We start from the raw sequence: 15,000 nt of genomic DNA, 5'->3' as shown, positions 1-15,000 counted from the left end.
AAGACTAACCTGTTAAACGAATTCCCACTCTGTCTAAAGATATACAATAATCATAAGCATAACTTTACATGCGTGTTTAAACATACAAGCACTATGTTGGAATGGAAAATATACGCGACTGAAGGAACAAATGATAGAAGTGAGAATAATTTTTTACAACTTCACCAAAGCATAGAATTAATACATATCTGTATCTAGATAGTTTCCTCTAGATACTGAGCTATCTTTGCCAGCTGCGTCGTAAATGGCTTGTTGATACAAACCCAGCACCGCTTATAATGTAGCACGTTTTGTGATTATGTGACTCAGTTTTGTTTCTTTCGCCATGATCCGCACCTGGCGGAAATCATATTCAACGAAACAAAACTGGACAAAAGTGACGTGGCTATCTAGATGTTTTAGCGATTCAGATGATGAGCTGACGGGCGCCATAGCCGAATGGTTAAAGCGTTGGACTTTCGATCTGAGGGTCCCGGGTTCGAATCACGGTGACGGCGCCTGGTGGGTAAAAGGTGGAGATTTTTACGATCTCCCAGGTCAACATAATTATGTGCAGACCTGCCAGTGCCTGAACCCCCTTCGTGTGTATACGCAAGCATAAGATCAAATACGCACGTTAAAGATCCTGTAATCCATGTCAGCGTTCGGTGGGTTATGGAAACAAGAATATACCCAGCATGCACACCCCCGAAAGCGGAGTATGGCTGCCTATATGGCGGGGTAAAAACGGTCATACACGTAAAAAGCCCACTCGCGTATATACGAGTGAACATGGGAGTTGAAGCCCACGAACGAAGAAGAAGAAGAAGAAGATGATGATGAGCTTAGGTTTGGGTTTCAAGGATGTGTCAGAGAGTGCGGGCTCATCCACATGCACTACATCACATCTGCTTTAGAAAAAAAAAAAGGAAACGCACAAAATTAATAATAAAGGAGCAGATGACTGATCTACACATAAACCCACTGCGCTGGCCAAGCCTTGAGAGCCTACCCTAGGTTTGTATATCAACGTGATATCAAGTTATGTTAGATAAACAAAGTAGACATATTCATTAACATGTAATAAAAACGTACCATACTTTGACAAAAGGCAAAGATGCAGACAGCTTTCCGCCTGTCCACCAGGGTGGTACAATTTTTCTGTGTGTGTGTGTGTGTGTGCGTGTGTGCATGAATGTGTGCGTGTATGTGTGTGTGTGTGTGTGTGTGTGCGTGTATGTGTGTGTGTGTGTGTGTGTGTGTGTGTGTGGGTGTGTGTTTCATTGCGCGCACGGGCTTGTTTCTACACGGTTTTCTTTTGTTGTTGCTGCTGTTGTTGTTGTTGCTGCTGCTGCTTCTGTGTGTGTGTGTGTGTGTGTGTGTCTGTGTGTGTGTGTGTGTGTGTGTGTGTGTGTCTGTGTGTGTGTGTGTGTGTGTGTGAGCTGTTTGTTCCCAACGACCCCCTCTACACCCACTCCCACACCCCCGATCCCCCGCCCCCCCCGCCCTAATCAATAACGGTGTCATGGTTTGACATCACATTATGCTCTTGAATACTCTGATGGCATTTTTTTCCCCCTCTACACTTTGATGGTGTTTTTCGTCGCTGATGACAGGCGGGAGGAAATTGCGTGTTTCCGTCATTGGCTCAAGTGCTGCCGACTGATGTATTACGATTTGTTTGGTCTGTTGGTTGTCTGTGTGCTTTGATTGGCTGTCTGGTTGATTGGACTGGATTGGATTGTTTTGTGTTTGATTGGGTTGGGTTGGGTTGGGTTGAGATGGGTTGGGTTGAGTTGGGTTGGATTGTATTGTATTGTATTGTATTGTATTGCATTGTATTGTATTGTATTGTATTCTGAGTGGTATTACCTGACCGGGTTGTGGGGAATGACAAAACTGATGGAAGGAAGAGGGCTTCCTTTTCCGAGCCCGAGCAAGAGTTGACATGAATTTTACTGATGGCCTGCGAAAGGCGGCTGGGACCTTTTCACCTTTAACCTTTTTAGCACCACCACCCCCTCCTCACCCCACCCAATCCCCACCCCACCCCCACCCCTACCATACAAAAGCAGGACGCAGAGCGTGTAGCGTGTGTCGCTCCCCGGTCGGTGCTACATCAAACTGAAATGAAAGTCAGCTGAAGACACTGACCAAAGCGACCCCCCCCCCCCCACCTCCCCCCCCCCACACACACACATACATATACATGCACACAGCACCCCCACCCACCACCCACCATCCCCTCAGCCCCCACCCCCACCCCTCATCCACCACCACCACCACCACCACCACCACCAACCCCAAACAAAACCAGTAAGATTTTTAATTAATCCGAACACCCAGTAAGTACCTACAGTGAGGAAGTTGGCAGCCAGCGCGAGTAGACAGACACGGACAGCATGTCCGTCCCCGCTGAGGCCTCGACTTGGCACCCACCACCACCACCAGCAGCAGACTGCCACCAAAAGCTTCAGCACCGGAGAGAGAGCAGGGGAGATAATGAGGAAATCGATAGGAAAATGGAAGGACAGCCGGAAAATAAGAGAGGTCCGTGGTTGGAAAAGAGGTTGGAGGTGGTGGGGGGAGGGGGAGAGGGAAGGGGGGGGGGGGGGGATGCTGAATAAGGTGTGATGGGGTCACGTGACGGGACTAGAAAGAGCCAACAGGGAGGTTGGGGTTGGAGTGGGGGTGGGGGTGGGTTCCTTTTTGGCATAACTGGACCCTGTGGGCTACAGGCTGTGACGTCAAAGCGGACGTAGGATGACAGGGAGGGAAGTGTGTGTGGGGGGGGGGGGGGGGGGGCGAGGGGGGGGATTGCTTCCCCCTTTTGATGGCCACAGTGTGCTGTGACGTCAATGCTCTAGGTCTGGCCCTGTCTTCCTCATCTAGGAGATGGAAAGGAAATGCAAATTAGAAAGAAATCGGCATTGAGCGAGGGCCGGTTTTGTTGTTGTTTGCGGAAAAAAAAGAGTTGAGTGGGCAGGAAACACACACACACATACGCGCACGAAGAGAACGCGCGCACGCCCCCACACACACACAAACACGCACCCTCCCCCCATCCCCCTCCAAACACACACACGAGCAAGCACACACACTAGCACGCACACACGCATACGAGCACGCACACACGAAAGCACGCACACATAAAAGCACGCACGTATACACACACACACACACACACACACACAAGCACGCACACACGCACACGAGCACGCACACATAAAAGCACACACACACACACACACACACACACACACACACACAGAGGGAGAGACAGACAGACAGGCAGACAGACAGAGACAGAGAGAGAAATGACAAGAAGAAAAAAAAAAAAGTCTAAATTCAGAAACTGGAAAATCAATGCATAACGTCATCAAAGTCCTCTCAGTCCCCTGACCAGTTTCACTCACTACCATCTACACGAAACAGAAGACGGAGCAAGGCAACAAGGGACAAGGCATTAGCTGTCCCTTCGGCTCTGATGCTCTTCCAAAGCCAAGGATCCGAATAACGTGGTATGGAGGAGGAATAGGAATAGGTCCCTTGTGCAGCGAAATGGGCAGGACAGGATTAGCATCCTTTGTGTGGTTCCCACTGAAATCACGTCTGATAGTGAGAGTGATACCAGAACAGCGAATGAGAGGCAACACGAAAGGCCTGTTGTCGTCGTTACTGTCAGTGAGGCTTTTTACTAAAGTCCAGGAGATAGTGAGTATGGGGCGGAGTTCTCGGGGTTTCTTGTCACTGGTGGTTCTGTTTGAACCCCCACTGTTATCCCTTTATTATTATAGATAATAATGATACCACTACTACTACCACTTCTACTACTACTACTACTAATAATAATAATAATAATAATAACGATGATGATGATAACGATCAAGATGATATAACAAGAACAACAACAGCAATACTACTACTACTACTACTACTACTACTACTGCTGCTGCTGCTGCTGCTAAGAAGAAGAAGAAGAAGAAGAATTGTGATGACGACGACGATGATGATGTTATAACAATCCTCATCCTCATCCTCCTCATCATCATCAATTATGTATCAATACAGCGGTGAATCTTGTGCGGAAACGAATCAAAAGCGCTTTTTAACTCATTCACTACCTTTACACACTGAACCAAAGGCGCGGCAGATAAACTTATGAATGCAGGAAGATGGAAGTGCATTGAAACCGTGAATCGAAAGAGGGAGGAGCAGGGGGGTGGGGTGGGGGGGCAGGGGGGGGGGGGGGGGGGTTATTTTGGAAAGCGATCGAAGGGCAATAGCGATGAGCTCGTTCCCAGGTGTAAGGTTCAGAGACAGAGACAGAGCAGGTCGAATCCTACACTCGCCAGCATTTTCGCCGCCTCCTCTGGACCTTAAGTGGTGTTCTGGACGCTAGTCATTCAGATCAGACGATAAACCGAGGTCCCGTGTGTAGCATGCACTTGGCACACGTAAAATAACCCATGGCAACAAAAGAAGTTGTTCCTGGCAAAAGTCTGTTAACATTCATTTTTCGAGAGGAAACCAAATACTCTTGCCGGCAGAATAAATGCATTTACTATATTGGTTGCGCCGTATTGTAGTAATGCGCTCTCTTTGGCAGAGCAGCTCGTATTTCACACAGAGAAATCAGTTGTGACAAAAAGCAATACAATACAATACAACACAATGCAACACAATACAATACAATACAGCACAATGCAATTATACAATACAATAATGCAATACAATACAATACAATGCAAAGCAACCTTGCAGCCGAGTGCTATAGATTTACAATGCAATGCAATGCAATACAATGCAATGCAATGCAATGCAATACAATACAATACAATACAAGCTAGAAACCAAGCGTTATTCATTTGCTACATGTTGAAGTCACTTTTTCAGCTGTCCGCTACCACCAGGAACACATAATTTGTAACTCTCACAACACGGCCTTGTCTGTCAGTGACGTTCTGCAAATTTCATCTTTTGGTTGAGAAAGATGATGCTATCTAGACACAGGAAGGCAAGGAAAGGAAGAAGGAATTAGGAGTACCCAGGAAAATATGATCTGGATATCGTTATGTACACGCAAGCAGTAAAATAAAAACTGTAATTTGCTCTCAGTCTGATATATTGAAACTAGACCATGTAGTAAAAAAAATAAAAAAAATAAAGAGGGGGGGGGGGGGGAATGTAAAGGAATGTAATTGGAAATGTAGCAAGTGCAATATAGCCTCAGCCAATCCTGAAATAGATGGCTTGTGGTATATTTGCTCCAAGTGCACAGGCCACTTACCGCAGTACAGAAATAACCCGCCTATTCCATGTCTTCGGCAAAACAATCACCCGTATCCATGGAGACGGGATTTGTTTTTTTTTCCGTTGTTTTTATGGCGACATTTCACAGCGGCAGCAGAAGAGCAAAGCATGCTGATTGCGGTTTTTTTCAGCTGCCATAAACCTGTTATTACACCTCGTCTTTTCTTCAAGTCTCTTGGTGAACAGTATGAAACAAATTATGATAATAAAACTAAAGAGTATGTCCGTTTGAAAACAACGGCTGACTTTCAGCTGTATTTGTTATACAACCTGGTAAAAAGTCACTTTCACAACACAGCTGCATTTGTAATCAAACTTGGTAAACAGTTACTTTCATCACAGTGTTGACTTTGTAACCGGACCTGGTAAAACGTTACTTTCAGCACAATGCTTTATTCGTAAACAAAATTGATAAATAGTTACTTTCAACACAGTTCTATATTATGGGCCTAACCAAACCTGGTCACTACTTCGAAAATAGAGGGAGGAGGGAATTTCTGCACGTCTTTTTAACATTTTGGAATACTTCAGTTCTGGTTGACTTTCAGCTGTATTTGTAACCAAAGCTCGTAAGTAGTTACTTTCATGTTAGTGCTGTGGTAGTAACGTTACCAAATTTGGTAAATAGCTGACCAAGAGAGAAAGGGTATAACATGTGTGCACGTCTTTCAATCTTTTGAAACACTTAGGTTCTAACTTTTATCCTTTTCTTTCCTTTTTTACTTACTACTTTCACATTGGCAAACCCGCAGTCAAATAACTTTGTTTCTTCCGAACAAACCTCAATACACCTCCCACCCCTACCCTACCCACCCCCTACACCACGCACACTTTCAATCTCTGGGAGTTAATTCACTATATTATTCAGTAATTTGACTGTGTGCTAACCTTTCAGGGTAAAGTCTAGGGTTCTCTCCCTTCCACATATCCGGTCAGTCAATGGTAGTCTTTTTTTTTTACACGTGACAACTGACGTAACTTCATGGTCACTGCCGTCGAAGAGACGTGGTGCACGGACTTATATAAATAGAAACATTCTATTTTTGTCCGTCAACGTGGTGGCAAAAAGAAGATGCGAGATTCCATTCTTTCCATGAGGCAAAAATACAAACCAAAAGTAAAAAAAAAAAAAGACAAACAAACAGTCGACCAACAAACAGAAACCAATACGAAACCAAACCAAACAAGTAAGCCGAATTTCTGGCGATCTGAGCTCACAGCCTCAGAAGCTAAAATGTTGCTCGACTTGAGCAGAATTCTAGAGATTCGTGTGGTCCATTTCATGTTATTAAGAGAGAGTCATAACATGCAGAGGCAGAGAGGATGGGGGTGGGGGAGGCGGGGGGGGGGGGGGGGGGGCGGACTCAATATTCAACCTCTAGATATGTGTTTTGATTTGATAAAATATGCATTAAAAAAAAAAAGTTAACTGCGCATCACACCTCTGTCCCTGTTTCTGACTGTCCGTCTGTCTGTCTGTCACTCTCGCCTCTCTCTCTCTCTCTCTCTCTCTCTTCTTTCTCTCTCCTCCTCTACCTCCTTCCATCTCTCTATCTCTCCCCTCTCTCTCTCCCTTTCCCTCCCTTCATCTCTCTCTCCTCCCCTTTCTCTCTCTGTCTCTGTCTCTCTGTCTGTCTGTCTCTCTCTCTCTCGGCAGATGTGTAAGTCGGCCAAAGTGCTAATATCTTCACCGTTGGAAAATAAAGATTCATTCATTCATTCATTCATTCATTCATTCTCTCTCTCTCTCTCTCTCTCTCCGTCTTTCCCTGTCCCTCTTTCTCTTCCCATCTCTGCCCGTTTCTTTCTCTCTCTCCCCCTTCTCTCTATCTCTTTCCCTCCCCCCTCTCTCTCCCTTACTGTCCGTCTTCCTTTCCCTCTTTCTCCCCCTCTCTCTCCCCCTCTCTCCCTCTCCCTCCCTCTTTCTCTTTTTCTTGCTCTCCATCTTTCTCTCCCCCTTTCTCTTTTCCCCTCGCTCCCTCTTTCCCTCTCTCTCCACGTCTCTCCCTCTTCCTCTCTCTCTCCATTTCATTTTGTCCTCGTTTCTGAAGCTGAGAAGAAGAAGTGTTAATTTCCCTGGCCTATCGATCTTTGCCGCCTCATTCAAAAAAAAAAAAAAAAATCCCACACCTCCTGTATTCCCTTGTGCACGATCCATCCCTCATATGTCATCTCCCAACTCTTAACTCGTTCCCACTATCAGGCAGATAGATGTTCTTGTTGTTGGTGGTGGTGTCAGTGTGATTTTGTTGTTGCTGTTGTTGTTAGTGTTGTTGTTGGTTTTGTTTTAGTATTGCTGTTGCTGTCGCTGTTTTAATTGTTGGTTTCTTTTTTTTTATTCAATTTCTTTTTTTTTTTCTTTTTGTTTGTTTGTGGGGGAGGGAGGAGGGTGCAGGGGGAAGGGGGGGTACGGAGGTGGGGTGAGTGGGGGTGGGGGCCAGAGTGTGTACAGTTGTTGATTTCTTCGTTTTTTTTTTTTTGTTTGTTCATTTTGTCGTCTTCGTTGCCGTTGGCTTCTTCATCATCATCATCACCATCATCGTCATTGTCATCATCACCGCCACCAACAGTCATCAATGAATAAAATGACAAAATAAATAAACGAAGGGATGAATAAATAAATGAAAGGAGAAATAAACAGATAAATAAGTAAGTAAGTAAGTAAGTATTAAATCATGAATGATCGGACCGACAAAAGCATCAAGACCGATTACAAAGGTAATAATTATAATGATGATAATAATGATGATGATGATGTTAAGAAGAAGACGAAGAAGAAGAATGACAATGTAAAAAATATTTTTTTTAAATTAAAAAAATCACGATAGTATTGATTGCAGTCTTCATCCCAGTTCTTCTGTATAGTGCTTCTGTATTTAGCCCATTGTACCAACTAAAGCAGTTACCATCCTCTCCTCCACCTTCCTACCTTGTGCTTCAAAGGTGTGGGGGAAAGATTGGGGAGGAGGGGGTGGTGTGAGGGGGGCTAGGGAAAGGGGGGGTAAGAGTTAGCTGCCAGGGCTGAAAGGAAGGAGAGAGGGGGTTGGAGGTGGGGGGTTGGGGATGGGGGGGAGGGGCTGCAACAAGTCTTCACTTTCATCATCAGCAACCCTAGACACGGGGCTGGGGCTGGAGAAAGGAATCACCATGGCAACAGGGAGAGAGGAGTGTGTGTGTGTGTGTATGTCACTCAATCCTGTCTGCTGTACTTGGATGGATGTGACAAATGGGGTTGTTCGATGTTTGGTGAGTGTGTGTGTGTGTGTGAGCTGTTCTCAGTCTCTGTCTCTGTCTGTCTGTCTGTTTGTCTGTATGTCTCTCTGTCTCTGTCTGTCTGTCTCTCGCTCTCTCTCTTTCTCTCTCTCTTTTGGTCCCTGTCTCTGTCTGTCTGTCTTTCTCTTTGTCTGTCTCTCCTTCCTTCTGTGTGTGTGTGTGTGAGTGTGTGTCTGTGTCTGTATGTGTCTGTGTGTGTGTGTGTGTGTGTCTGTGTGTGTGTCTGTATGTGTAAAGAGAAAGAGAGGGGGGAACATATACAACGCACAGAGAGAGATGTGGATGAGGATAATCATATATAAAGGCCATTGCACTCTTAAATGGGTACAGTACACAAAAATGGGATAAGCACACCATTTGCAGAAAGTTGTGAAGTTGCAACAAACCGGAAACGCAATGCCCTGTGGGTAAAAGGAAACGGACAAAATTCGTTCTCACGACGTTGTCACTTTTAAGATACAAGAAGCAGACTTAAACGAAACTGATTAGGATATCTATAAAATGGAAATTGAGGGAGAGATACAGACAGACAGACAGACAGACAGACAGATGACAGTCAGACAGTCAAACAGAGAAACAAGAGACAGAAAGATAAGGAAACTGTTTGCATCATGGTAAAAGCACGAGCACAGCAGTGTCGCCTATGTTCTACTTGTCAATCGATCTGCTCATCTCCTTGTTTCTTTGTGGACGTCTTGTGTGTGTTAAATCAAGTCAGAATGGGCTTTGTTGGAGATAAAAGAGAAAGCTTATTCATTTCTTTGTCTATTTATTTATTCATTTATCTATCTATCTATCTATCTATTCATTTATTTATTTATTATCTGTCTTTTTTTCCTGCCTCATCAGAGGACAGAGGACGACGCTACAGAACTTTTAAGTTGAAATCCAGAGCTCTGAAGACTTTTATTCCACATTCAATCCACCTTTTAAATTCTTGAGAACTCTGTGTGTCTGTTGGGGGGGAGTGGTGGGGGGGGCGGGGGGGGGGGGGGTGCGTGCGCGCGCGCGCGCACTCTCATGTGAGACGTGCATGATAGGTTGTACCTTGTTCTAGTTGTGTGTGTGTGTGTGTGTGTGTGTGTGTGTGTGTGTGTGTGTGTTTACTGAGCTTAAAAACGTGACAATTGGCTATAATGAATGTGCAATATGTAGGATGAATAATGTGCAATGTGCAGGATGAATGTACAGTGGAATATGTCTAATGCTAACGTCCATATTCTAAATATATTTCTGTTAATAATTACGATATAATAATTAATTGCAAAGTTTTAAAAGCGAATATGTGAAATGCTTTTATTTGAGAACATATGTTTATTACTCTTGTTTAATCAAGTAATCCGCGTGTGTGGGGTGGGTTGGGGGTGGGTGGGTGCGGGTGTGTGCTGTTAATCTGGTTGTGGTTTTCCGCAATGTATCTTTATTCTTATCTTATCTGTCTATTATAATCAATATGCAATATAGTAGGCTATGCTTATAATTATATTCAAAATAATGTTTCTTAATTCTCTCTGTTTTTACATTAAGAATACTACTTTTACTAGTTATTACCTGCAGTGTGTGGATGTATGTATGAAACGGTGTATGTGATATTTTTTTTACATTTGTGTCTTCGTAATATTCGTAAAAGCTGTTGTTGATTTTTACAGTTATGGTCCCCCATGTTGTTTACTTGTCCATTCCCCATGTTGTTTACTTGTCTATGTTGTGATAACGCGCCTGACCAAATTTCTCCAGTTGGAGATAATAAAGTTATTCTTATTCTTATTCTTCTTATTCTTTGCCTGCCGTCTTCACTTCCTGGTGTCAGTCTGTGTCTTAACTCACTCAGTACGGCCAGTCCTCTCTTCTCCTCTACACAGACCCCTCGGATGTCCAGTGGGTGTCTGAATGACCCAACCTTTAGCTTCCGTCGTCGGAATTGTAGTATTCTTTGTCAACATTCACGTCTTCAGTATAAGAGCCTTCCGCTTGCAATATTTTGATGATGGTAATTGGGCTGAAACGCTGTTAACGTCGTCTCTTTCGCCGTTCGTATGGAGAGAGTTAACTTTGTGTCATTTAATACGTCACCTCTCTCCATGTCTGCCGAATGAACATGACATTTAAACTGTACAGTTTGTAAAGAAAGAAAAAAAAAAAAAAAGCAGCGAAAGGCTATGGTATCTGTTTGGAATTGTTACGCTGAAAATAGTGTTTAAAGACAATAATCTACAAATTAGTTTCAGTTTCATTGGGGCTTCAAAGCGCGTAGACTGATCCATATACGCTACACCACAGCTGTTTTGATATATATATATATATATATATTTTTTTTTTTTTTTTTTTTTTTTAAGTACAACAAAGTCAAATGCCTAAGCAACGCATATTTTCTTTCCTTTTGCTGCTCCATCCCTCATGCTGTCTTAATGGCGTCACACTCCTTTCAATCATTCAGATTTACTCGGACAGTAGCAGTGATGATGAGGTGATGATAGTCATGATGGTGATGATGATAATGCTGATGGTGATGGTGATGTTCATGATGAGATGATGGTGGTGGTGGTGGTGATGATGATGATGATGATGATGATAATGTTGATGGTGATGTTCATGATGAGATGATGGTGGTGGTGGTGATGATGATGATGATGATGATGATGATAATGCTGATGGTGATGTTCATGATGAGATGATGGTGGTGGTGGTGGCGGAGGTGGTGATGATGATAATGCTGATGGTGATGTTGATGATGAGATGATGGTGGTGGTGGTGGTGGCGGAGGTGGTGATGATGTAATGATGGTCGTTGTCGTCGTTGTTGTTTACACATGTTTACAGCGAAAACAACGGATTTTGATGTGCATGTGTGCGTCTGTATGTGATTGCAAGTGCGTGCACCGCTACATGCGTGCGCACATGTATATGTGATGTTGTTCATCGATTTTACCCCTGTTCACTGAGAGTGATATTAGATTGAAGAAAAAAAAGTGTGTGTGAGGGTGGGTTCAGAGAGGGGGAAAACAGGGTGATGGCTGGCTACGAAACCTGTGTATAATGAGCTTTATATGAGAACTATGGCCTGAGTAAGCATGCTGTGTGTGTGTGTGTGTGTGTGTGTGTGTGTGTGTGTGTGTGTGTGTGTGTGAAGTGCCTGCGTGCGTGCGTGTGCGTGTGTGATGATTTCTTAATACTTAAGTGTGTGTGTGTGTGTGTGTGTGTGTGTGTGTGTGTGTGTGTGTGTGTGTGTGTGTGTAAAGGCTCAAGATTCAAGACTGTATTCCTTTTTTTAATTGACTTTGACATGCGTGTGTGTGTGTGTGTGTGTGTGTGTGTGTGTGTGTGTGTGTGTGTGGCTGTGTGTGTGTGTGTGTGTGTGTGTGTGGCTATGGCTGTGTGTGTGTGTGTGTGTGTGTGTGGCTATGGCTGTGTGTGTGTGTGTGCAGTACCGCAGTCAGGGTCGCGGAGAGCTCCTCGTGTCGCTGTGTTACCAGCCTGCAGCCAACAGACTCGGCGTGGTGGTGCTCAAGGCCCGTAACCTGCCCAAGATGGACATCACTGGCCTCTCTGGTCAGTCAGTCACCGCTAGAAGATTCGGATTCGGATGATTTATTCATATAGGCCATTGCCCCTCATTAAGGGGTGCAGTATACAACATTTAATGGCGACTCATTCCGTGATAGAGGGTCACATATATTTCTGTTTAATAATTACGATGTAATAGTTAATTGCGATGTTTTTAAAAGCGAATATGTGAAATGCTTTTATTTGAGAACATATGTTTATTACTCTTGTTTAATCAAGTAATCCGCGTGTGTGGGGTGGGGGGGTGGGGATGGTGGTGCGGGTGTGTGCTGATTATCTGGTTGTGGTTTTCCGCAATTCATCTTTATTCTTATCTTATCTGTCTATTATAATCAATGTGCAGTATAGTAGGCTATGTTTATAATTATATTCAAATAATGTTTCTTAATTCTTTCTGTTTTTACATTAAGAATACTAGTTATTACCTGCAGTGTGTGGATGTATGTATGAAACGATGTATGTGATATTTTTTTACATTTGTATCTTCGTAATATTCGTAAAAGCTGTTGTTGACTTTTACAGTTATGGTCCCCATGTTGTTTACTTGTCTATGTTGTGATAATGCACCTGACCAAATTTCTCCAGTTGGAGATAATAAAGTTATTCTTATCTTATCTTATTATCAAACATGCAAGTTCACAGGTGAAACAATCGTCAAAGGAATTATGATATCATAATTGATCTTAACTTAAATGCTTTATGTAAGTAAATGGACAAATTCTTTACAATGCTTTCTTTATTAGATGCCATCAACGGACGTAGCCGAAAATGATTTGGAAACTAAAATACTTTCGTGGAATATACTGTTCTCTTAATTTACTTAATGCAGTACAAGATGAAATAAAGTTAGAAGATAGAGACAGAGAGAGGAGGGGGGAGATAGAGAAGGGGAAGGAGAATGAGAGAGAGAGAGAGAGAGAGGAGTGAGAGAGAGAGGGAGGGAGACAGACAGACAGAAACAGATAGAGAGAGACAGAGAGATACTGGACACTGGAACTGGACACTGGAATTATTTATTTTCATTGCCAAGAAAGGTCTTTTGACAAGGGGGCAACAACATAAATGCATATATTTTAGCTTCAAAACAACAACAACAAAAAACTATATTTTTTCTCTGAATCCTTCAGTCAGTTTAAACCAAGAAAATATGCAATACTTGGAAACACTTAAGTCACATCCTGACAAAAACTCAACGAAACGGAACTAAAGAAAAACAACAATGTAATGATAATAAAATACCAAAATGAATGGGGACTGACTCGACCATCCATTCAAAAATACATCAAACCAATACATACTGCGTCAACAATACACTTAAGTATGCAATGTCATGTTTTCTGTTTTGTCCAAATAAAATAGCAACTTCTGTACTAACTATAATTAAGTGTCTTCTATGCTGTTGATACTATTCTGACTTATGTACCTTTGTCTCATTGTTTGAGCTTCTGCAAAGAATTTAGCAACCGATCTAATTATGATTTCATTATCACATGACAAGACAGTAACAACATCATGGCTTTTAGCCATCTCTGTTTTAAAGAATATACATTTTTCTCGCACAGTATTATACATTTCACACTGAAAAAGAAAATGTTTTTCATCATCCAATTGGTATCCACAGAGAGGACATGGTCTGTGGAGACAGAGAGATAGAGACAGTAAGAGAGAGCGAGGGAGAAAGACTGACCGACCGACCAACAGAGAGACAGACAGACAGCAAAGATAGAGTCAGAAGGGTGGGGGGATGGGGGGGGGGGGGGCACTGAGATAGAAGAAGAGAGAAAGAGGGAGGGGGGGAGAAAGGGGGACAAACAGAAAGACAGACAAAGACAAAGAGAAGAGTGACAGAGACAGAAAGGGGGAGAGACAGAGATTCAGATTCAGATTCAGATGTTTTATTCATAAAGGTCATGGCCCCTTAGGAAGGGGTAGGAAAGCAGGTACAAAAGTCGCACATTGCTCAAGAGGAATGGGTTATGATGAATATACATTACGCAATTTAAACGCTCTGTGTAGATATGCAGCAAACTGTTTTACAACTGTTTCATTCGTGAAGGATATTAACAATACAAGCGTGAATAAACAAGGCTGTTCATAGTATTTTTGTGGAACGGCAGACTGCTGTCGAATACCTTTTAATCCTGGACAATTTAGCACGAAATGAACTTGATTCTTTACACAATGAACACAGAAAATTAACAATGTTAGAATACTTATAGCGATAATTATGAACGAAAACATCAGAGACACCAAATCGAAATTTCGTCATTACGCTCTTTAAACATCTACCTATATGCAATGACAAATAAAGTGGATGGCATAACAATTATTTATCATTACACACACACACACACACACACACACACACACACACACACATATATATATATATATATATATATATATATCTTTCACTGTTTTCGACATGGAAATTCCACATTTGCCATCTACAATTGGTTAGTCTTTCACGGAACACACGAATAAAAACATTTGCATCTCCAGCACCGAGATTGATACATACATCACTAAATCCCCTTTTCACGCAGCTTAATTCTAACACTTGAAACTTAAGTTTTTCTTACCCCAGTTATCTATTTCTACCAACATTTTGTAAGCCCTATAAGGTAATCTGTGTTCATCCATCTGTGTTAATTTCAGCCAGTACTGAATACACCTAACAGCAGACAATATTGATATTGGCTATCTACCAGTCTCACCATAGACAAGATCATTAGGTGTTTGCAGCGAGACTACCAAGATTTTTTTTTTTTTTTTTCAAAGCAAATAAATGAATCTTCTCACAATGTACAGCGGCAACAACAGAGACAGAGAGGAACACAGAGAGACAGACAGACAAATAGATGGACAGAAA

At 42.7% G+C, this 15,000-nt stretch overlaps 1 protein-coding gene across 1 annotated transcript in view; it reads left to right on the top strand.

Moving 5' to 3' along the window:
* LOC143282490 (synaptotagmin-4-like) overlaps nt 1-15,000 on the top strand; it is a 26,005-nt gene that overhangs the window by 9,528 nt on the left and 1,477 nt on the right. The window contains exon 3 of the mRNA XM_076588152.1: nt 11,990-12,113. Within this exon, the coding sequence (XP_076444267.1) occupies nt 11,990-12,113 (124 nt within the window). The remainder of the gene's footprint in view (nt 1-11,989; nt 12,114-15,000) is intronic.

The sequence above is a fragment of the Babylonia areolata genome, chromosome 5 (assembly GCF_041734735.1).
Source record: "Babylonia areolata isolate BAREFJ2019XMU chromosome 5, ASM4173473v1, whole genome shotgun sequence".
In the NCBI taxonomy this organism is placed as follows: Eukaryota; Metazoa; Mollusca; class Gastropoda; order Neogastropoda; family Buccinidae; genus Babylonia; species Babylonia areolata.
This window is presented reverse-complemented; position numbering and strand designations above follow the sequence as displayed.